This window comes from Balaenoptera musculus, chromosome 1, assembly GCF_009873245.2.
Source record: "Balaenoptera musculus isolate JJ_BM4_2016_0621 chromosome 1, mBalMus1.pri.v3, whole genome shotgun sequence".
NCBI classification, from domain to species: Eukaryota; Metazoa; Chordata; class Mammalia; order Artiodactyla; family Balaenopteridae; genus Balaenoptera; species Balaenoptera musculus.
The window spans coordinates 101,046,391-101,070,502 of NC_045785.1; the positions used below are offsets into that span (position 1 = coordinate 101,046,391).

General features: G+C 40.9%; 1 protein-coding gene across 1 annotated transcript; it reads right to left on the reverse strand.

Annotated features, from left to right (window-relative positions):
* Positions 1–353: 353 nt before the first annotated feature.
* On the reverse strand, positions 354–21,930 carry AMPD1 (adenosine monophosphate deaminase 1). Its single transcript, XM_036849442.1, is given in 18 exon segments — positions 354–535; positions 897–1,007; positions 1,210–1,383; positions 2,051–2,171; positions 2,863–3,026; positions 3,208–3,334; positions 5,010–5,173; positions 5,941–6,072; positions 6,656–6,850; positions 7,886–8,015; positions 8,477–8,696; positions 12,271–12,436; positions 15,470–15,641; positions 16,960–17,140; positions 20,486–20,497; positions 21,810–21,839; positions 21,842–21,893; positions 21,895–21,930. Coding segments are annotated over 18 exon segments (2,346 nt in total). The 3' UTR covers positions 354–376.
* Positions 21,931–24,112: the final 2,182 nt, after the last annotated feature.

Here is a 24,112-nt window from a genome sequence, read left to right on the forward strand (position 1 = left end):
TTTTTATCAAAGGTCATTTCTTTTTTTAATTAAGGTATAGTTGATGTACACTACTATATGTTACAGGTGTACAGCATAGTGATTCATAATTTTTAAAGGTTATATTCCATTTAGAGTTATTATAAAAAATAGGCTATATTCCCTGTGTTGTACAATTGTGCAGGTTATTAACTTCACCAACCTCAGTTTACTCATCTTCCCCAAAATGGAGGTAATAATACCTATAAAGTTGTGCAAAACATTAAATGAAATAATGTCAATGGAACAATATCCAATACAATCTTTGGCTTGTAGTAGGGATTCAATAACTGGTAACTATTGTTATTCACACTCTACAATGAAAATCTCACCCATATTATTATTTGGTTTATTTGTTTTATTCTCCTGATTTAATGCCTTCAGCAATTAAATTAAGTTCATAACACCAGGTTTCGTAGCGATAGGCCATGCGGATTTGGGCCACATTTGTCTTTCGGATATCATTTCCAGTAGGGCCTTCTTCAAGGTAATTGTCGCCCAGAAACTTTGCTTTCTCCTATAAGAGAAAAGGAAACAGAATGATTGTTGTCTCTTTTTACCCTGATATAGACAATAATTACATCCTCCACAAAGATTCCTTCCTTATGCTAGCTATGGGCAAGAGGAAAACAATAAACCATTAAAAGCACTCATCCAGTACCTCAATATGCAAGGTCTGCTGAGAAATCAAGTATATTTTATTTCCCTTGCCCAAAAAGCATGGCCAGAGAGACAGAATAATTTTTTCTAGCCCCTGTCCATAGTAACTGCACATGATTTGTGAAATAATTTTTCAACATGTTTCCCCAACTAATTTTTCAATATTCAAGTTACCAAATTCTAAACTCAGAAGGACAGCCAATCAAGGGCAGGTCTACCTCATGAGAAATTCCACATTGCAGAACACTGTTTCTTGCCACTTCACACATATCACAGGTACTCAGCTTGAAGACTTGTGCAGCAATGGCATATTCTTCCATTAGGGGCTCCTTGGGTTATTTATTTAAATAAGGCAAAAAAAAAAAAAAGAAGAAGAAGAAAAAAGGAAGAAAAAGGAATGCATTAAAAGAAATAACCCACATCCTGCACCAAAAGAATAATGAAATATCTTGATTCGACTTTAAAATTCTGGGTGGTAAACAACATTTCAGCAAAAATATACTTGTATTACTCAAAATTCCATATGTGTACCTTGGTGAAGTGGAATTGCATCGGGTCATCTGTAGACAGTGAGATCATTAGCCCTTTCTGGAGGAAATCTAAAAAAGGATTTTTGGCATATTCTAGAAATAAGCTGTTGTTACTTAATGGCGACATAGCGATGGGAATCTGGGCTAAGAAGAACAAATACTGTAACACAGGACTCTGTAAAGGAAGAGTGAAAAAAAAATTTTTTAATGTTGAAAAAGGGATACAAACTAGAAAAGTTAAAACCTCCTGGTTACCTCAAGTTTTACCTTTCAACAAAATTATCACCTATTCTTTAAATCCCCTTGTAAAGAAGAATGCTAGTTTTTAAATGTAAATACTATTTAGAAGAAATTTATTTGGGATCAATTTTCAGAAGCATTGAGTCAAACCCAGTTGTTTGCGTTTTAATTGTCTAAGTTAGATGGCCCATCTTAGGCAAAAGACTTCACCTTGAAACATTTTTTTTTGTCTACAAGAAAGTTCTGACTCACACCAGAGGCATTTTAAAACATGCTATAACATGAAATCTGGTGAAAACCAGTTTCAGGTAAGCCAAGCTGCCTCTGATTTATCCCTTGTCAGAGTTCTAAAACGCGAGTCAGGCGATCTGCATTAACTCCTCCCTGCCACCAACTAGCTAGGTAATCTTGAGCAAGTTCCTTTACTTCTCCGGGCCTCTGTAAAATGAAATGCACTAAATAATCTCAAAAAGCTTTTTTTTGCTCTACTTTAATTTGATTCCAGTGTTGATAATGACTTGTGACAAAATGATAAGGGAAAAAATTCTGTTCCTCTAGCTCCAATATAAAAGTTAATATTGAGAAGAGAGCTTCCAACTCACCTTTTTCAAATTCAGGCCATGAGAGATATTATCTGCTGTCATGAATGCTGTCATGAGATGGGTGAGAGCTCCAGCTTCCCCACAGTGAGGTCGGAACAGAAACGTATTCATGCCTCGTTCCCTAGGGAAACGGAGCTACTATAGCAATCACAGGTGACTGACTGGGACCTGGCAACAATTCTGGGCATAGAGTGATTTATAAGAAAATCTGGTAGGAAACACCAGAACACTCTGAAAGGGAGTGAAAGGGAGTGGGGTATCCAAAATATTCAGCAAAACTGACAATTCCAAATCATAATCTTAATTCTTCCCAAACACAGGCTTTTTGAAAAAAGAGACAACATAGGATATGAGGGTATGGAGGAAAGTTTTGATTACCTGAACAGAAGCATCTTCAGTTTCCACCCAAAGTTTACCAATATCACCATGTCGTTGTTTCTCTTACTCACACTTTAGCGGGGAAACATTTCCAGAAAACCCCATTATGATAGTCCTCTATTTATTCCTTACCCAGATATATCAAGAAGGGTAAAATGTATGGAATTTTATAATAAATTGCACAGTGATTAGTGTAAATTCCTAAACTTCCAAAGAAAAGGAACTGTGAAAGTTACTGAAGGCTCCAAACTGTCCATTCCTGCCCCTAAATAAATAAAGAAACCGAAGAAAAAGACAAGGGAAAGAAACTTCTGCTCTGGGCCAGCTGGCAGCATCCCAGCAGCATAGGCCCTCAACCACCTAGGGTGCCACTGTATGAGGAAAGAGGTGTGTTAAATAGATTCTCCTTCTAGCTCCAGTTCTCATCTACTTACTTTCTCAGGCTGTTGAGCACCGTGATGTTTGCGTACATATAGTAGGCATAGTAAGTGTAAGATGGATTCTTTGCCATGGTCCACTCCTGGGGCTTAGGGCTCTTGGAGGAGAACATGTGGCCACTGTGTTTGGACTCATCATCCACGCTGTCGAAGCCAGTAATCTGTCAAGAAGAGTGAGCCACGTAATGGGTTCAGTCTGAACGCAGGGTCCCAGCCCTCAGACAAACTTTCAGCTTCCAAAGGCAAGGACCAAATGTCAGAGATAAGCATCAAGAATTAATCATGGCTAGGTAGGCGGGCTGTCATGTGCAGCCATAGGAAGGCCTTCAGGGCCATGCTTACATGCTTGAGGAAAACACTGAGGTCTGGGTGAGCCTGGGGATTGATGGTGGCCTCAAACACTGGCATGAAAATATTCTCCAGCATCTTTCCGAAGTGTGGAAGGAAATTCTTAGATCGGAACACATCACTAGAGGCAGGAATGAAGAGAATTTAGGAGGTAAAGCTTTTTTGGACTGACAGTTCAAAGCAAAGGACCAAAAGCAAGCAAAGGACTAAACGCCATGTTCAGGAGAAGACCTAGTGTCTCCATCCTAGGTCCACTCTGGTACATTCTTATTTTTAAATTTTATTTATTTATTTGTTTTTGGCTGCATTGGGTCTTCGTTGCTGCACGTGGGCTTTCGCTACTTGGGGCGAGCGGAGGTCACTCTTCGTTGTGGTGCGTGGGCTTCTCATTGCGGTGGCTTCTCTTGTTACGGAGCACGGGCTCTAGAGCGCAGGCTCAGTAGTTGTGGCTCACGGGCTTAGTTGCTCCGCGGCATGTGGGATCTTCCCGGACCAGGGCGCGAACCCGTGTCCCCTGCATTGGCAGGCGGATTCTTAACCACTGAGCCACCAGGGAAGCCCCACTCTGGTACATTCTTCTTGGTTACCCATAAAGAAGGATTCAGTTTGGGTTTGGAATAAGAGGTATAAATTTCTTGCTGGACCACATGCCCCTATATCTTCTACAAATCCTCTGTGGTAAGAAAACTAAACGTTCACAGCTAAGTCCAGATAGAAAATGAAGAGTATGGGAACTCTGTCATGAAAGGTTCAATGACTTTTATGTGTGTGGTATCGTGAGCATGAAACAGTATCAAGAACACCTCTGATATGCTGTAGCCAGGGGGCAATCTAACAAATTCTTATATGGCGCTCAATATATGCCATCCACTCTTTTAAGTGGCCAGAAGTATTAGCTAATTTAATCCTCATAAAACACAATAAATTAGGTACCATTATGACCCCATTTTAAAAATGATGAAACTAAGGCACAGAGCGGTCATGCAACTTGCCAAAGGTCACACAGCTAGTAAGTGGTAGACCCAGGATTCAAGCATAGCCAGTCCAGAGCCAGGGCCCATGCTTCTAACCACCACACTCTAATGCCTTAATATCTCTGCCTTAATGATATTAGGCAGGATGTTTTACTCCAGTCAGAAAGTTACTTTTTTTTTGGCTAAAGAGACAGGATAAAACTCTTGCATTGTCACAGGGCACACAGAGCATGGAGGTAGGTGGCCAGACAATATATAAACACTTAAGTTGGATAAAAGATCAATGATATGAACATCCCTGAGGGCAATGAGTAATTAGCAGGTGATAACACTATTGATAAATACTCATTAATTATGGAGAACTTGAGCACTTGTAGATGAGACAATTGGCAGACAGTGGTAGAGGTTCTGATACAAGAAAGGTACACCCTCGTACAGATGCGCATGGGAAAGAGTGAACTGGACACAGAGAGGAAGACCAAGAGAAAGAAAATGTATAGTAAAATGTATATAGTTCTTATCCTAAGTCTTAATCATTCTCAATAAGTTATTTTGTGATCTGCATAAAGTCCCCTGTTTTAAAAAACAAAACCAAAAAACCTGGTTAGAAAACTGAACTGAAATGATCCTCCTAACTCCTGTCTGTCATCGAGAGTGCTAAACCCAGAGTGGACAAAACCAGGCACCCGGGCCCCAGTACTGAGTGCTGTTTAACAAAGATTATTTCTGTCCAGATGTGCTGCACATTCCTTGTTGGTGTGGAGGAGGTGAGGCAGGTGGGATGAAGGCAGGCTTTAGGGTTTCCAGTGGGTGGGTACATACTAGATCCTGGGGACCTGGATCATCCATGTCATGTTGGGGCAGTAGATGTGGTTTCGGACGAACCAGGTGGAGAGTTTGCTCCACTCATCAGGACTGCGGCCGTAGATAGACAGGCGGGGCTCAGTGTGCTGGTACTTGGCGTCCACCAAGTCTGCACCTACCTCCTGCAAAGCCAAGAGAGGAGTCCAAAGCCAGGAATTCCCACAGGTCCCTCAGGGGTCTAAACCTGTGGGGTCTAGGGAGAGGAGATGGGTACTAAGAAGAACAGAGGAAATGTGAAAGGAAGTCGGAGGAAAACTATCAAGGTTAAGATGTAAGGAGCCTGAGAGGTGAGGGGGAGCTAGTCAGGCTAAAAGACTGATAGGGTGTAATGGAGTCTAGAGAGAAAAAGAGTCAGACTAAAGATGATGAAATCCCAAGGCACTGCTGCAAAAGAAATTCAGCTTTTCATATGCCCCCTATCTCCCAAAACACACATCTCCCAACTGCACCTGTCATTCCTGCCTCCTAATGTTCAGGTGTCATGAAGATCAGGATGGATTCTGATCCTAATTCTTCCTGAACTTACAACTCCAAAAGCCTGGAAGAGCCAGGTCCTTAATCCCAAATCCACACCCTTAGTGTCTCTGTCCTAGGAATCAAGGTCTTTTAAAATCATTACAGTGAATGTTTCAGAAGAAATGATCACATTCATTTGTGTATTGCCTGACCCCAGGGATAGCACCCTTCCTCCCTCCCTCCCTCCCTTCTTTCCTTCCTTCCTTCCCTCTTTATTCCTTCCTTTTTCCCCTCTCTCCTTCTTCCCTCCCTCCCTTTCTTCTTCCCTCCTTCCTTCCTTCCTTCCCTCTTTTCTCCTTCCTTCCCTCCCTCTCTTCTTCCCCCTCCTCAAGAACCAGGCCAGGTACCGTAGATCTGGTTGATTTCTCCTCACCTTGATGATAGTGGCAAAATATTCCCCATTAATGTAATTGTCTGTCTTCAGGTAGATGTCCCGTAGCTCACTTGCTCCTACAGGATTGTATTTGTCATTGAACTTATCAAAACGCTGGAAAGTCTGACGTCCCTGCATCAGGAAACAGGAGCACAAGTGTATCTTTATCAGAGCTGCCTGAACACAGAGAGTTAGGGAATGGCCACAAGGAACAGGGGCCTGGTAACAGGAGAAGGGCTTGGCGCGGAGCAACTAAGCCAGTGTGCCACAACTACTGAGCCTGTGCTCTAGAGCCCACGAGCCACAACTACTGAGCCTGCGTGCTGCAACTACTAAAGCCCGTGTCTAGAGCCCGTGCTCCGCAACAAGAGAAGCCACCGCAATGAGAAGCATGCGCACCGCAATGAAGAGTAGCCCTAGCTCGCCACAACTAGAGAAAGCCCGCGCACAGCAACGAATAAATAAATAAATAAATAAATAAAATAAAATAAAGTTATAAAAAAAAACAAAAAACTAAACAGGAGAAGGGCTTGGGCTCCAAGAATGGAATCCAATACAGCTGACAATGAGAGAACCTCAAAGTTGTCCATGGGTTCTTTCAGTCAGCATGGTAAGCCCACGTAGTTTAGCGGGCTCTGAGAAGGGAGAGTTTGTAGGAGAAAGGCGTGTGGGGCTCTGAGTATTAGATGAAACTGACATTATTTTTTCAACCTACAGCATGAACATCCAGAGAATCAACAGTCAGGTCGTAGGGATGCATTTTTAATTTAGCAAAAAGTTCCTTTAGGGTCAGATTTTTCTCCTTGGTGCTATAGACCACTCTGTCAGCATCAACTTGGTAGGATTTCTTAATAAAGCGCAATAGATGTTTCTGGTTCATGCAAGCGGCTGCATGGATATGGGTATCCACCTGTGTGTACATTCAGAGAAAGAAAAACCAACAATCAGCTTGAGTTATGCTGCTCTGTGGTGCCTGCCAATCCCATTGTGATGGGAGAAAGGAGTATGTGATAGGGGTGTGACCTCGCAGCTGGTGGAGGTGGCCGAGCAAAAAATGAACCCATAGCACCTTCTTGAGCCCTTGTGAGGATGTGAAAGGTTAGGCTGGATACAATAATATTGCCTGCTTCTCTTGGATATCTGTGCATCAAATTTACTTCCTACATTTGATCCACACAAAAGTCTTGGGGACAATTCTCCACCCATGAGACACAGCTGGAAGTGAAGCAGCTGCTACAGCTTTCAGCCCCAAAGGGAGAAAGGTTGAAATGATTAAGCCATGGCACAGCGATGGCACTTACAAGTTAGGTAATTTTATGAGTACAATTTTATAAGCGGAAGTTTTGATAGATTAAGTAATTTGCCCAAGGTTATACAGGTGGCTGAGCCAGGGTTTGGTCCCAAACCTCTGCTCATATATTTCCTACTCCCTCTTCCTTGCAATCACTTAAGTGGTCAGAACACATCTTGGAAGTGTTTCTAGTTGATTAGTTTTCCATTTGCTATTCACAATCCTCTTGTGAGCTAGATTGAGCAGATATATTTCCCAGTTTTACAAATGAGGAAACTGAAACTCAGAAATATTTAATCACTCCCCCCCCCCACCAATGTCTTCCAGTCAGGAAGTAGAAGAAAGAGGACTAGAATGAAGACCTTTCAAATCCTAGAATAGCGGTTTTTGAGGTTCTATTCGTTTTTATTATTTTTGTTGTTGATGATAACTATAATTTTGTATGGCAATAATGTGATAAACCTTTCTATGCGGAAAACAGTAGAAAAGGCATTTTAATCTTTTAGACATCATCTATTTGCTTTCATGAAATTCTACTGAACCTGCAGAAATCTTACATGAATCAGTAAAACAGTATCTTTCTTGTCCTGTTCAAGAAATAAGTGGATTAATGTTTTTGTCCAGGAATGACCCCTGAGCAGCGAATATGTTTACCTTCCTGCAGTTGTAAAAATCCCGGTGGGGGTTGCTCTTCAGCTCCTTCAACTCATCCATCTCGTTGAGCATCTGATGGACCTGGAACTTGGAGGAGAGGAACTTCAGGCGCCGGTGGGTATAGGTCTTACTGTGAAAATTAAATCATGATTGTAAAAAATTCCAGACATTTAAGGAAAACAGTCACAATTTCAAAACCATCAGGACCCTTATAACCTGTAGAAAACAATTATGTTTGTTTCCAAATGGAACTGGCTTACTCTGCATTAATCTAACTTGAAAAGTATTGGGCTCCAAGGACTTAATCTTTTCATCAAAATTGTACATAAATAATAATGAGGGAGGATTGGGGCTCAAAGCCTGTCTCAGCCACCTGTGTGACTTTGGGCAAATCACTTAACTCGTCAAAGTCTCAGCGTGTAAATTGGGAGTTATAAAAATACCCACCTCATAGAACGATTGTGAGGAGAAAAAGAAACAATGCACATGAAGGTTTTAACATAGTGTTTGAACCTTGTAAGCAATTAATTAATACGTAGCCTTACTGTCAGTAGTAGTAATAGTAGCAGTAGTTTAGGTCTTAACACTTACACGGGTCCTCGGGCAATTAAAGCAAGTAAAAAATTCATATCATCTAAGAAGGTCTCCAGATTTGGGTAAGGAAGTGGCTTAGGCTCCTCTTTGCTGGCTGCTTCTTCATTAGGATAGATGTAAACCACACCGTCCTTCATTTTGAGGTGATAACCGAGGTTTTCTGGGAGGTTATCTGTTCGGAAGGGGTCTTCTCTCTTCTTCAGAGGAGGGGTAAAGACTTTTTCAATAAAACACACAATAATATATCAGCACATAGGATGAATGACCACATAAAAATAACCAAAGTTAAATACTGTAAGATCTCATTTGTATGGAATTCTGTATGTCATAAGTTGTAATTACCCAGAGCTAAGCTAAAGTTTATTTTTACATTATTTCCCAAAGGTGACTAAATTAGTAGTATAAAATAACTATAACATTGTATCTAGTGTAAGAATGATTTTCAAGTTCTTCAGAATTGCTGTTTATATAATTGCAATACTACTTACAAACCATTTTCGTTATTTATTAAAGTTGTTAAAGTCTTCCTGTTAAGAGCATTTTATTAACATTTGAGATGACTACGTAGAAATAAAAGTAAAACTACCGTTAAAAACTAGAGTTTGGGGGCTTCCCTGGTGGCGCAGTGGTTGAGAATCTGCCTGCTAATGCAGGGGACACGGGTTCGAGCCCTGGTCTGGGAAGATCCCACATGCCGCGGAGCAACTAGTCCCGTGAGCCACAATTACTGAGCCTGCGCGTCTGGAGCCTGTGCTCCGCAACAAGAGAGGCCGCGACAATGAGAGGCCCGCGCACCGCGATGAAGAGTGGCCCCCGCTTGCCGCAACTAGAGAAAGCTCTCGCACAGAAACGAAGACCCAACACAGCCAAAATTAAATAGATAAATAAACTAAAAAAATTAAAAAAAAAAAACAAAAAAAAAAAACTAGAGTTTGGGCTTTTTCCTTATTTAAACCAAGCTTCTCTATCAGTCTTAATTTAGAGTGGTTATTTTTTAATAGACTTAATTTTTTAGAGCAGTTTTAGGTTCACAGCAAAATTGGGCGCCAAGTACAGAGTCCCCACACCCCCTGTCCCGACACATGCACAGCCTCCCCCGCTGTCAACACCTCAAATCAGAGCGGAACATTTGTTACAATCGATGAACCTACACGGACACGCCATGATCACCCAAAGTCCATAGTGTTGTTTGCCTTAGGGTTCACTCTTGGTGGTGTACCTTCTATCTATGAGTTTTGACAAATGCATAATGACATGTATCTACCCTTTTAGTACCGTACAGAATAGTCTCATGGCCCTAAAATCCTTTGTGCTCCATCTAGAGTGGTTTTTAATATAAATATAAATTCTAAGAGTTGTAATTCTTTTTTTTTTTAATAAATTTATTTGTTTATTTATTTTTGGCTGTGTTGGGTCTTCGTTTCTGTGCGAGGGCTTTCTCCAATTGCGGCGAGCGGGGGCCACCCTTCATCGCGGTGCGCGGGCCTCTCACTGTCGTGGCCTCTCCCGTTGCGGAGCACAGGCTCCAGACGCGCAGGCTCAGTAGTTGTGGCTCACGGGCCTAGTTGCTCCGCGGCATGTGGGATCTTCCCAGACCAGGGCTCGAACCCGTGTCTCCTGCATTGGCAGGCAGAGTCTCAACCACTGCGCCACCAGGGAAGCCCGAAGAGTTGTAATTCTTATTGTAATTATAATATACTTCCCACCTTTTAAAGCACATGCAATTTTTGCTAAAGGATTTGAGAAGGGATCATGTGGATAAAGGTCCCCTTCTTTCCACTGATAACAATTTCAACCTAAGAAAGCCAAGAACAAATTCCATACTGTCACAGCCTTTAAAGCACTTCTTTTACTTTCAACAAGTATGTGCCCAAGGCATCAGAAATTCTCCTGTTTGTAAGACAGCCAGAGTGAGAAAAATAATATAGAAAGAAAAAGTTTGGGTGTGGTGGTGTGATGAATTGGGAGATTGGGATTGATATATATACACTAATATGTATTAAATGGATAACGAATAAGAACCTGCTGTATAGGGCTTCCCTGGTGGCACAGTGGTTAAGAATCCGCCTGCCGATGCAGGGGACACGGGTTCGAGCCCTGGTCCGGGAGGATCCCACATGCCACGGAGCAACTAAGCCCGTGCACCACAACTGCTGAGCCTGCGCTCCAGAGCCCGTGAGCCACAACTACTGAGCCCGCGTGCCACAACTACTGAAGCCCTTGTGCCTAGAGCCCGTGCTCTGCAACAAAGCGAAGCCACCACAGTGAGAAGCCCGCACACCGCAACGAAGAGGAGCCTCTGCTCGCTGCAACTAGAGAAAGCCCACGTGCGGCAGCGAAGACCCAACGCAGCCAAAAATAAATAAATAAATTTACTAAGAAACATATATATTTAAAAAAAAAAAAAAAAGAACCTGCTGTATAAATTTTGATGACCAAAAAAAAAAGAAAAAGTTGGCACATTTTCTATCCAAAACTGAGATAAGGAACACGAAACAAGTGAGACAGTACATTGCTATGTCAAATATAAACTTTCGAGTCCCTACTCTTAAATATACTAGAGAGATAAAGTATAATTTAGGAGAAACAAAGGCAAGACAAACATCCTAAATGTCAATACTATAGAAGATGAACAAACCAATGTTATGAGTTACCAAACTGGAACATGTTTAATATGATTTTAATATTAAAAGGAATTAAAGAGAAGAAGCTCTAGAACTGGAAATCTTTAACAACATAACAATTTGATAGTTCAAAAACCTTAAATAGCTGCCTCCCCTGAATTTCAATTCTAGAAGTCTAATCCTAAAGATATAGAGCAATTGTACAAAGATGTCTTAATAAAGATGCTTATTGTAACCTTGTTGGAAATAAACTTTTAAAAGTCAGAAATCTAAATGCCTAAATATAGGAATTGGTTAAATAAATTATGATACAGTTATACAATAGAAATTATTAAAATCTGATTGTTTTAAAATATGTACTATACAAGACAGAAAGTAAAAAGTGAGATATGTAAATAAAGTGCAATGGAAAGTCAAAACATGTAGTTTACTTTTATCCGGAGGTCAGAGGAAGAGGAAGGAAGGAAATGATAATGGTTGGGCTGCACCTTGAAGGATGAGACTGGATCTGGACATTTGGACATATAGTAAAAAAGCGAAAGGAAGGGCAATGCAGCACAGGGAATGGCATGGCAACAGTACAGGGGCAGGAATGTGCTGAACTAAATGGACAACAGGATATGCTTCCAACCCGGACAAAGAGTTCAAAGGTGGAGTAAAGGAGGTAAGTTTATAAATAGATTGAGTGTGCAAGTCCAAAAATAAATAAATAACAGATAAATAAAACATAGTTAGAAGGCTAGATGGTGGTAGGCCTTGAATGCCAGGCTCAAGACTGGACTTAACTTTGTAGGGGGAGTAGTTAAAGGTTTTTGTCAGGAGAAGGATGTGCTCAGATCTGTTTTATAATAACTGGTACCAAAGTGAGGATGAACCGAAAGGAAGTGAGATTAGAATTTAACAGAGTAGTTAGGAAGCTATTGCAATGATCTGGACAAAGAGAAATGTGCACCTAAATTAGGGCTTGAGGAATGGTGAAGAGAGTTGGTTCTGAGAGATACTGTACAGACTGAATCGAGTGATTGGGCACTTGGGCGGGAGAGAGAGTGGAGCCAAAGATGACTATGATATCTTAAAACTGGGTTACTTATAATCATGGGGCACATTTAATAGTTAGTAGTTAAACCTAAAGCTATGTTCCAGACATTATATAAGAACATCACTTACCTGGAGAGAAGCTCTCATTTGGTACCCAAGCCTCACCCTCAATGTTCCTCAAGTGCTGGGAAGGGGTTTTTGGAAACCTCTGAAACGACTTCTGCATATACTTCTCCCGTATACACAGTGCCCGATAAAGACCTTTGCAAACCATTTCGAAATCTTCAACCGTAACCTACCAAGAAAATTTCAGAGTAGCTCCTGTGAAAATTGGAGAAGTGGGTAAAGCTTGTCATTGGCACCTCCCAGCTCTCCTGGGTGTCACAGTCCCTGCTGAGCAGCTCCTACTTCTCACTCAACTTGGGCCCTGGGTCCCTTCAGGAGCAGGCCCTGAAGTTTTAATCACTCTTCCATTTCTGCCAAAACGTGTCTGTCCTATGAGTCTTTCCTTACAGTCCTGTATTTGTTTTTGGTTTTTGCTAGATAGCAGTGATTATCTAACAAATATGATTAAAAGAACCCATTCTAACATGGACAATACTTTCTCCAGGTAACAAAAGAACATTTTATGTATGGGTTTCTGAAGACAATATCTCAACTGAAAGACAACGTTGGTGTAATTTGAGAACTCAAATCACCTGCTGATCAGTGTGGGAAAAATTGGGGGAGGAATAAGGTGTCACACTTCCCTCAAACCCTGTCACCCATGCACTGCCTTCTGTAGCTAGAGACAGATCAAGACATCATCCTGTGAGAAGTCATTCTTTGGGATGGTTTTGAACAGAATTTTATCTGGGACTAAAAACAGAGATTCTAGAGTAAAATTTTCTTAGAACTGCTAGAAATTTCCTAAAACTGGTCTATTTCCCTGGCCCCATCCCCAACTCCTGGCTGGGCTTGACATGCCCAAACAGTTATAACTCTAAATCATGGCATGCTCATCATCAGAGCCCAAAGACTTTCTGGGACCAATGTAAGCTTGTTCCCAATGGTTTGAAGTCCAGATATTAATCCTAAACAGTTGAACTCTTTTTAATGTCTTGCTGACCTTGGCCAAGAGAGTCTGGCACAGGTGCTAGGTCTGGGGGTCTGCTTCCAATAGCATGCTTGTCCCTTTGCTACCTAATGGGCCACCCATCTAAAAGCTCCTTGAGGACAAGAGCTGGATCTTATCCACCTTCTCGTCCTCAGCACTTAGCATACAGTGCCTGGCACAGAGTATGTGCTCAATAAAGACTGATTGCATTGAATTTGTTGTTTATCTGGGATGAATGGCCTTGGGAACTTAGCCCTAATTCCCCCTTTACTTCTCTGTCCAGTTATAAAGGCAAAGACTGATTCAGGTACAGGCCACAACTAGGTGGAGTGTAGCTCAGCAGCTCAGTCACCTTCAGCCAACAGGTGTAGCCACATACTTGGTTCTTCAAAGCAATTATACTCCAGTAAAGATGTTTAAAAAAATAAAAATAAACAATAAATAAAGAAAGAAAGAAAAAAAAAGACTCCAGGCCAAAGTTTCAGGTGCCCTCCAGCTTTTATAGGAGGAGAAGCTAATCCCTGACTTCTGTGAGCCTTGTCCTTCCTCTCATCTTCTTTCTTTTTATTCCTGTTTTCATTTCCACCAAGCACATAGGGATCAAGTTTGTCTCTTAATATTTGTGGTTTTTTTGAACTCTGGCCTTCTCCAAACTTTGTTTTCCACGTTGCTATTAAACATTTCGTTTCAGTTATTTAACATCTAAAATCCCTGCCATTTATAGAACACACATGTTATCATGCAGAAAACGAATAAACAAGAATAGTGTCCATTTCATTGCTCTGTCATTTTTAAATATCTTGGGACTGACCCTTAGTGGGTCAGTTACATGAGAAGAGGGTTTAGGACTTGTCATTAAAACTATATTTGGAGCATAGACCAATGGCTAAACAGCAATTTCTCCAATATGATGCTGATTTTGCAAGTCCATGTGGCAGAGATTTATTTATTGACCAACTGTTCTGGATAGGACAGGCAGGTCAAGTTGCTTGCAACCTGAGTTTACTATCCCTGTGGCATACCAGTACCAGAATCTGTTCCAAGCAATAATCTACTGTGTAAGCATCTGTGATGAAATTGGAGAGGATAGTTGGTCAAAAAACAATAGCTGCATTAGAATGTTCTGACTTCTCTCTCATCTTCTTCTTTTTTTTAAAAAAAATAAATTTATTTATTTATTTATTTTTGGCTGCGTTGGGTCTTCATTGCTGCGCGTGGGCTTTCTCTAGTTGTGGCGAGCAGGGGCTACTCTTCGTTGCAGTGCACGGGCTTCTCATTGCAGTAGCTTCTCTTTGTTGCGGAGCACAGGCTCTAGGCACACGGGCTTCAGTTGTTGTGGCACGTGGGCTCAGTAGTTGTGGCTCGCGGGCTCTAGAGCGCAGGCTCAGTAGTTGTGGCTCACGCGCTTAGTTGCTCCGTGGCATGTGGGATCTTCCCGGACCAGGGCTCGAACCCATGTCCCCTGCATTGGCAGGCGGACTCTTAATCACTGCACTGCCAGGGAAGTCCTCTCTCATCTTCTTTTCTCTGGTCTCTCAACTCTTCTTTCCTCTTCTCTCTCTCTTTCTCCTGATCTGTTTTCTTTGATTGGTTAATGCTACCTGCAGCCCGTCTCTCCATTCTAGGTCTGCTCTGGGTCCATCTTTCCCCAAGAGCCCCTCCCCACCCTGCCCCCTGGGCCTCCCTGAGGCTTCCTTTCCTGCTTTATGATGCCCTCAGTGAGACTAGTTCAGTTGCTACTCTCTTTGGTTCTTCTTTCAAAATCTGTCCTCTGTATTCAGTAACACACACACCACATTCTACTGCGTATTCGCATGTGCAAGCAAATGAGATAAAGGAGGAGAAATTATGTGAGATGATAAAAGCAAAACAGAAATATAAGTCATAGCATATCGTAAACAACAAGGTCCTACTGTATAGCACAGGGAACTATATTCAGCATCCTGTGATAAACCATAATGGAAAAGAATATAAAAAGGAATATATATACATGTAAAACTGAATCACTTTGCTGTACAGTAGAAGTTAACACAACATTGTATATCAATCATACTTCAATAAAATTTTTTTAAAAGTCATAGCATATTGGTATTGAAATGTGATAATGAAGTATAGCAAAGGACAGGTGAGCTAACACCTTCCTCAAAAAGAAGGGGAGGAAGGAAAGAAGCTGAAACAATCAAGCTGAGTATCTTCCTAGCAGCTAGGTGTGAGGGGCAAGAAGCAACTCACCCCAGAGGAATAATCGCCTGTGATCTGCACTCTCTGAAAATCAGGCACTGTCTGGTAGGCGGGAGACGGAGAACTGTATTCATCAATGTGGGGCAATGTGGTGGAAGATGTTTCACTTTGTGGAACGGACAAACTAATGGTCTTATGTCCAAAGAAACGCTTTTTTCTGGGTCTGAAATTGAAAAATAAAAAGAGTTAACTTTATCTTCATTAGGATTTTCATTGTGATAAGTTGATGTTCCACTATACAATTTCATTTTGAGGAAAAACAGTGAAAATTAAATGTGGGCTGGGTGTCAGAAATAGGATCCAACCTTATGGAAAGGGGTATCATGTTACAGTGTTCCTTTCGTCCTCGTATACCTTGGAACGGTGGGCCTTAGGGAACGTACTAGAAGACTCTCAGCATGACACTGTCCTGCACAGGAGGCCCACTCCCAGCAGAACAGGCAGTCTGGGTGCTGCAGTAAGCACAGGCTATGTCAGTTAGTACCTGTGTCATTTGGTGCATGTCCCTTAAATTCTGTGAGCTTCTGTCTCTCTCTCTAAAAAAGTGGTGTAATAATGTCTACCATACAGGATTTCTGTGAGATTTAATGTTTATAAAATGCTTAGCACACTACCTGGAACTTGTAAGTTGCTTAATCAACATTACTTCCTCAAATCAACATGTATTTATTCAGTTTCTACTTTGACCCATGCCCTATGTTAGGTCCTATGGGGGATGCCAAAGAAGGTGGATTGTTGTTATTTCCTTAAAGAAATAAAACCAAGGGAAGGACTGCAGAATGACCTTCTCCCCATGGAGCTGGTTGGGGGAGGGGAGTGTTTTGAGGAGGGGGGGTCCAAGTAAGTGGTCAACAACAGGTTTGAGGACTAAACTGTGGCACATAGTGACAAGTAGTGAGTACCAGAGTAGTTCAAAGAAGGGAAAATAAACAGAATTTGTGGAGAGGGATCTGTTCAGGGAAGGCAGTAGTTACGCATCACAGGCATAGGATGGGCAGGGCCTGAGGGCAGAAACAGAGGGCTGTATCCCTGAGGCCTGGAGGAGGTCAGACTGGCTGGAGGGCAGGATTCCTATCAGGCAGCACGACACTAAGGTTGACTAAGGACAGAGTCCAAAGATGAGGCTCTTAAGTTCCAGTTTCTACACTCATAAGTGTGGAAATTGAGTGTGTGCACAGCAGCCATCAGCCCACTTTGGTTTGGAACAATCACATGGTAGATCATGTCCTCTTGCTTGGGTGAACAGGAATGCTTCAACTAAAGGCAGATTGGATGAAGGTAGGAAGGCCACTGTTTTCTTCTTTTTTGGTCCACGTCGCTTCGCCCTAGTGTATTTAGTGTGTGTGTTTGAAGGGAGTGTGGGTTTAACTCTGACAGAGTTTTTCCTCCAAGTTGAATCACCATTCAGAGTGAACCATCTGCCCTGACATTTCCCCTTCCTTGTGTACCAACGTACTAAACATTCCACTTACACCACTTACCTTCTGCCTTCTGTGGGGGTGGACTGAGCCTCCAGCTGGAATAGGTGTTCGCGCATCTCATGGTGCAAAATTGGACAAACCTCATCCACATCAAAAGGGGAGATCTCATGACAGCCTCCCTCATCTTTGACTTCAGAGGCAAACACTTTTTCAGCAAAGTTCCGCATTGCATCATCAATAGCTAAAAGGGGTTTTTGCGTGTTAGTGTTCAAGCACTTTCTCAGGAGTCATCCGAGAGTTTCTGCTACACATAAGGCACAGTGCTAAGGACTGCCCTGGGTACATGGCTCCCCTGCTCTCTGCCTAGTGTGCCAGAAACATGATGGAGCTTCATGCCTATTCTCTCTTTAGTGGGTTTCTGTGTGGGTAGCTTGGAAATCCATTCTCAGAATCACGGGTCAGATTCTTACAGCACACTTTAGGAGTGTCCTAAAGATGGGATTGGGCTCTTGCAGGACTAACACTTAACCCAAGATCACCTCTTTCTGGCGGGGCTAAGTTTGATTTCATAGTAACCATGCAGCATAGTCCTTCCTATCAGATTGGTGGAGTTTTTCTGACGGTTTTAAAGATGTGGATAGGGTTGTTGGTCCTTGGCGTTCTTCTTCCTGAACAAAATAAGTGATCTAAATAGTTCTGAGAAATAAATGTGTACTTTAAGGCCTTTCTTCCTCATAAGACAGATATTGTGTTTCTGTCACACATCACAACCTCATTTTTTTCAAATCCTGATGACTTGGTGATGTGCTGGTGTTGGGGGGAGAGGAATCACTAATATTTACTGCCTAGTGTTGGGAGTCCCATTTCTTGTGGACATGTGGCCTTCCATAATGAGTGACCGTTGGACAGCCCATTTTACTTTTGCTTGCCTTAATTTTTCCATTCTTAAAACGGGAGGAAGGATGACCTTTAGCCTGGCAATGAACAACCCCAAGATCCTTAGGATACAAGACAACCAGTTTTATCATATAGGGTGGTGATGGCCATCAGGTATCTGCTTTTCTGTTAAGTTCTACTGTGTTTTCCAGACACCCGGCTGTTTCCATCTGAGTAGTTGTAACCTCCGATACTTCTAAAAGTCTCTTGGTATTTCCAGAAAAGAGCAGGTAGCAAATAATGAGAATAGCAAACAGCTGGATATTTGGAGCAACAGCAGAAGACAGAAACATTCTTCATGTGATGACAAAGCAAACTGCATGCAGAAAGATAGATGCCCCCACTCCTGCCCCTTCAATGTCTATACAAGTCTCCACAATGACACATTTTCAATTACAATTTAGGTAAGTGTACTGTATTCAAGTACTGTTCTGTACTTACCAACTCCTTCACCTTCTCCTGTTTCAGTTTCCTTATGTATAAAGTGGGAATACGAATACCTACAAACCTCACTCACAAGGCTGTTGTGACATCAAGTGAGATAATGTATGTGAAAATGCTTTTTTAGAGCAATTTTTTAAAGGAAAATAAAACACCAGATTAAACTGAATGACATAATTTGGTAGCATTGCTCAGACTGATATTTGGTATTTGGGGTTAGGTTTGGGTTATTAAGGAAATGATAAATGGTATGGCTTAGTATAGGCTGAAGCATACATTGGAAATGAGAGTAATTGACTCATAACTTCACCAACGCTAACAGTCAGGTCAGCCAGTTTTCAAACCTGGCTTGTCACAGCAGAGTAACAGAGAAGCCCAATATGTTGGCTGAACTTCATGCATCTATTTGTCTCATTGAGCTCAAGCACTTCCTGAAACTGACAAGCATCTTTGGATGCTATCCCTAGTTTTTTGGCAAGCACCAAGATCCATGAAGGAACAAACAAAACGCTAAGTAGATACATTTGATGACCTGAGAATACCTCCCCATCCCACAGCCAACTGTTCCCCAGAAATAGTATCATTCCTCCCTGAGCATCACAGGCAAGCACATGCACCTAAAAGATGAATGACAAGCAGAAATTAGAAGAGGCTTCATGTACCATGGGGAGCAAATGGAAATAGGCCAGTGGGCTCTGATGAGGAGGAGGAGGAGAATGAAGATGACTATGCAACTGGCTTGTCATGACGGGTCTGTGGCAATGCTCTTGGAGGTCTCAGGAAGGAAAGTATGGAAATGGAGTCCCAGGAACCAAATCCTACTTGCTTGAGATCTGGGTCTTCCAAAACAAGCATCCATTATGTGGGACTGCACATATCTATTTGTTTCATGTTTTGAAACATTGTTTTTACTAGGTTGTATCTCCCTAAGTCACTATAGACAGTTGAAAAGTAGAGACTCTACTCTCAAGAAGTAGCTTACATTATCACCAAAAATTATATGGTTGATATTTCCTTCCACTGAATCAACCAATTGTTTTGGCTTCATGTAACCACAGCTGAAATTTGATTCCTAATTCAAGAGCTTTGCCTTTCAAAAATACTTCAGGGAGTGGTGGTGATTAGGGAAAGGAAAGAGTGAAACTGACATTTCAAAAGGTGAGTAGATAAGATTTGGTGACAACCTAATTCATGGAGTAAAGTGCAGATGACTCCCTGAGGTTTGTATAGATAATTGCTGAGTTCTTTTTTGAGCATGTTTGAGATGATGGAGCATCTGAGTGGCAATGTCTTGAGGTTAGGACATCCACATTTAGACAGAGAATAGATAAGAGAATAGAAACAAGAAGTAGAGTGGTGAAGCAGAAAGAACACTGGACTAGGAGTGAGAAAAAGTGTCTGTAACAGCTGGGTGGCCTTGGGAAAACCATATAATCACTAGGAGCCTCAGTGTTCATCATCATAAAAGAGGAATATTAATAATAATAATGTCAACTTCAGAGAATTGTTGTAAAGATTAAACAAGAAATACTTTAAAAACTACACAGTACTATCCAGAAGTTGGGGATTATTATTATTAACATGGGAAGTGCAAGACTCTTGAGAAAAGAAATATCATGCTTGCTTCTTCACCCAACAGACCCAGAGAAACATGCTTATTTCTCAGCAGTGCTTTATTAACGTGTAGGAAAGATAGGTTGTAGATCTTTCATCTGCCACATGGCACCTCATAGAGGAACTCAGAAGCACCGTGAGTACTATCAGTCCGTCAAAGGACAAGTCTGACTTGAGATGGAGGGGAACATACATAAAAAGTTACAATTTTATAAAAAATGGGTTTCACTTTATCCAGTCACAAAAATTCACCATGGAATTTTTTGCATTGGAGGAGGGTTTACTACGGCAGGACTCAGTAGATCCCCTTAACTAATGTCTAAAGGAGAAGATTATTTTATTTCAGAATATCAAATGAATGCCCTCTGAGGTTCTCTTTAAAAAAGGGATTTTTTTTTTTTTTGGAGGCAGGAAAATTCATGAGTTCATTTGCTATGCTACGGGAGATCTATGGTCATTATAAATCTTTGTTGGCTTTTAATGGTATCATTAATAAACACTGCTGAAAAATACCCATGCTTCTGAATTAAATAATAGTATCTTTTAGAAATTGATACTTTGGCAAATGGCAGGAAAAATAGCCCAAAATACTCACGTTTTTCTTCAGCTGTATGAAATAAAATAGAACAAGATGAAATATATGAACAACTTTCAAAAATCATTGTGGCTACTAATCAGTGCTTTGGAATAGAAATAGGTAGGTTGGTATAAGAAAGGGGTGTGGTGGGATGTGTTATTAAAGCTCATTCTTCCATTTTTCTACAATTTGCTGCCAATAGAAAACCCTGGGAATATAGTTATTATATATCTCTTCGTATTCTTTTCCTTTCTAATTTGTTTCTTTAAATTTATGTTTATAATTTTAAAAAGGTACTCTTTGTAAAATGTGATTTTTAAAAACCCGATCAAGAGGGATGGAAACTCTCATACAATGCTGATTGCAGGTAAACGAAAACAGATTATTTGGTAAACAGTTAACACCTACCAAACAGCCATTTCTGAGAATCTATTCTACTGAAATAATCCTTAAACATGGAAAAAGCTTTAGGTACAAATATTATTGTCAGAGCACATTTATACTTAAAAAAATCATAAAGAACTTAAGGGATTGGTTAAGAAAATGGAATATTATACAGCCATTTAAAATGATGTTTAGGAAGAGTTTGGAGTGCCATGGTAACTGATTAAGTTATAATGTGAAGCCAAAAAAAGGGCAGGATACAAAGTCACATGTATAATATAATCTCAACTGTGGTTTTTTAAAAAAATTCTTTAAATTTTCAAAGAAAATAATTTGAAAGAAAAACACTAACATGTTAAAAGTTATCTTTGGATGATGAGGATTGTGGGGTTTTTTTTTTTATAACTACTTTTCTAAATTTCTCAGTTTCTCTAAATGAGTGTTTATTACTCTTATTTTTCAGTGAAATTTCTCTTTTTATTTCACATGAAACGTATTACTTTTATAATGAAAAAGACTTATAAAATTATTATTTTGAAAATTACTCTGTGTACAAACCTGGATTGTGAACCACCAGAATACACAGGTTAATATTAATATTGCCATTATTCTCATGATTTTCAGCTAATGGTATAGCTAAAGACATTGTATAGGACCCTTCTCCCAAGTGTGGCAGCACAGGTTTTGTTTAGACTAGCAGAGTAGATAATAAATATCTTACACAGTTTTCTACTGGGATCATCAAGGATGCTACTACATGTTACAGTTTTAGAAGACTACCTCCCTCCTAAAACTAAAAACCAAAATCCCCTTGAAAACCTTGTCTTGTCTTTCCCTGAAATGTATTAGTTAAAAATACTATGAACCTTAAATAAAGGATTCCCGAGCTGACATGATAGTTAAAGGATTGATTGCATATTAAAAGCAGTGAACTCTCCAAACACTTTTGCACACCTACCTGGAAGTTTCAACAGAGACATTGTGCTGGGATCCTTGATTCTAGGATAGCACAGTAGAAAGGAAGAGACAGGAGACTGTAGGGATGACTGGCTGACACTGTAAAACACGCTGACATTCATTTTATTATTTTGCTTTGCCCCTGTAATTTGACCCTTCTCTGCTAAAAGGAGACAGATGAGCTTTAGACCTATTTATAGCTTTAGGCATTGACTGTGAAAAACAGGTGAAGCCTTCAGTGTTTACCCTGGGATTTTAGACAAGATATCTGTGGTAGGCCAGAAATTGCATTTCAATACTCTAAATCTTCCTGTGGATTGGATTCTCTTCACGTGTAGTTTTCTTGTATGACTGGACCACTGATGACTATTTTCCACCCTAGCGAAACACAATGAAATCGTCCAGGCTTCTGGAAAGTCAAGATCCTCAGGATTTCAGTCCTGAGAACAGCTTTCTGTGGTCGGGGAATATGCTGGTACATTCATCAAACTCTCAACACACACACACACACACGCACACACACACCCCTTAAGAAATATTCCTGACTTGGCAGAAATTCACCTGACAGAATTTATTTAATGAATTAAGTCATAAATTTACTTCAAATCTTGTGGAAGCACAACTGCCATCTAGAGTGCTCAGGGACCCTTACTCTATATATTGTTACAAAAAGAATATATTTCTCATGCATAACATTTTATAGTATACAAAGCACTTTCCAAATATTATCTATTTGATCCTGCTTACAATGCTATAAGGCAAGGAGTACCTTACCCTTGCTTCCCAAATGAGAAAACTGGGGCTCTGGGGAGAGACGTGCCTTGCCCAAAGTCATTCTGATTGTTAATGCAAAGCCAAGTCTCTCTGGACCAAAATCTCATGCTCCTTCCACAGTAACACAGAGTCCTGGTTACAGCAAAATACAGGAAGACCTCAATTTTATTGTGCTAAACTTTTATTTATTTATTATTTTTATTTTATTTTATTTTATTTATTTATTTTTGGCTGTGTTGGGTCTTCGTTTCTGTGCGAGGGCTTTCTCTAGTTGCGGCGAGCGGGGGCCACTCTTCATTGCGGTGCGCGGGCCTCTCACTATCACGGCCTCTCTTGTTGCAGAGCACAAGCTCCAGACACGCAGGCTCAGTAGTTGTGGCTCATGGGCCTAGTTGCTCCGCGGCATGTGGGATCCTCCCAGACCAGGGCTCGAACCCGTGTCCCCTGCATTGGCAGGCAGACTCTCAACCACTGTGCCACCAGGGAAGTCCTATTGTGCTTAACTTTAACACACTTTGCAGATATTGTGTTTTTTTACAAATTGAAGGTTCGTGGCAACCCTGCAAGGAGCAAGTCTACTGTTACCATTTTTCCAACAGCATTTGCTTACACTGTGTCTCTGTCACATTTTGGTAATTCTCACAATATTTCCAAACTTTTTCATTATTATTATATTTGTTATGGTGATTTGTGATCTGTGATCTTTGATGTTACCATTATAATTGTTTTGGGGCACCACGGACCCATGCCCATATAAAACAGTGAACTTAATCGATAAATGTTGTATGTGTTCTGACTGCTCCACTGACTGGTTCCCGTCTGCCCGCTTCTCCTTGGGCCTCCCTATTCTCTGAGACAGAGTTATATTGAAATTAGGCCATTGAATAACCCTACAATGGCCTCAAAATGTCCGAGTGAAAGGAAGAGTCTCATGTCTTTCACTTTAAATCAAAAACTAGAAATGATTAAGCATCGTGAGGAAGACATGTTGAAAGCCAAGACAGGCCAAAAGCCAGGCCTCTTGCACCAAACAGCCAAGCTGTGAATACAAAGGAAAAGCTCTTGAAGGAAATTAAAGGTGCTTCTCCAGTGAACACACGAATGATTGATAAGAAAGACAATCAGTTTCATTGCTGATATGGAGAAAGTTTCAGTGGTTTGGAGAGAAGATCAAACCAGCCACAACATTCCCTTAAGCCAAAGCCTAATCCAGAGCAAGGCCCTAACTCTCTTCAATTCTACAAAGGCTGAGATTGATGAGGAAGCTGCAGAAGAAAAGTTTGAAGCTAGCAGAGGCTGGTTCATGAGGGTTAAGGAAAGAAGCCATCTCCATAATGTAAAAGTGCAGGGTGAAGCAGCAAGTGCTGATGAAGAAGCTGCAGCAAGTTATCCAGACGATGTACGTAAGTAATGAATGAAGGTGGCTCCACTAAACAATGGATTTTCAATGTAGATGAAGCATCCTTACATTGGAAGAAGGTGCCATCTAGGACTTTCATAGTTAGAGAGGAGAAGTCAATGCCTGGCTTC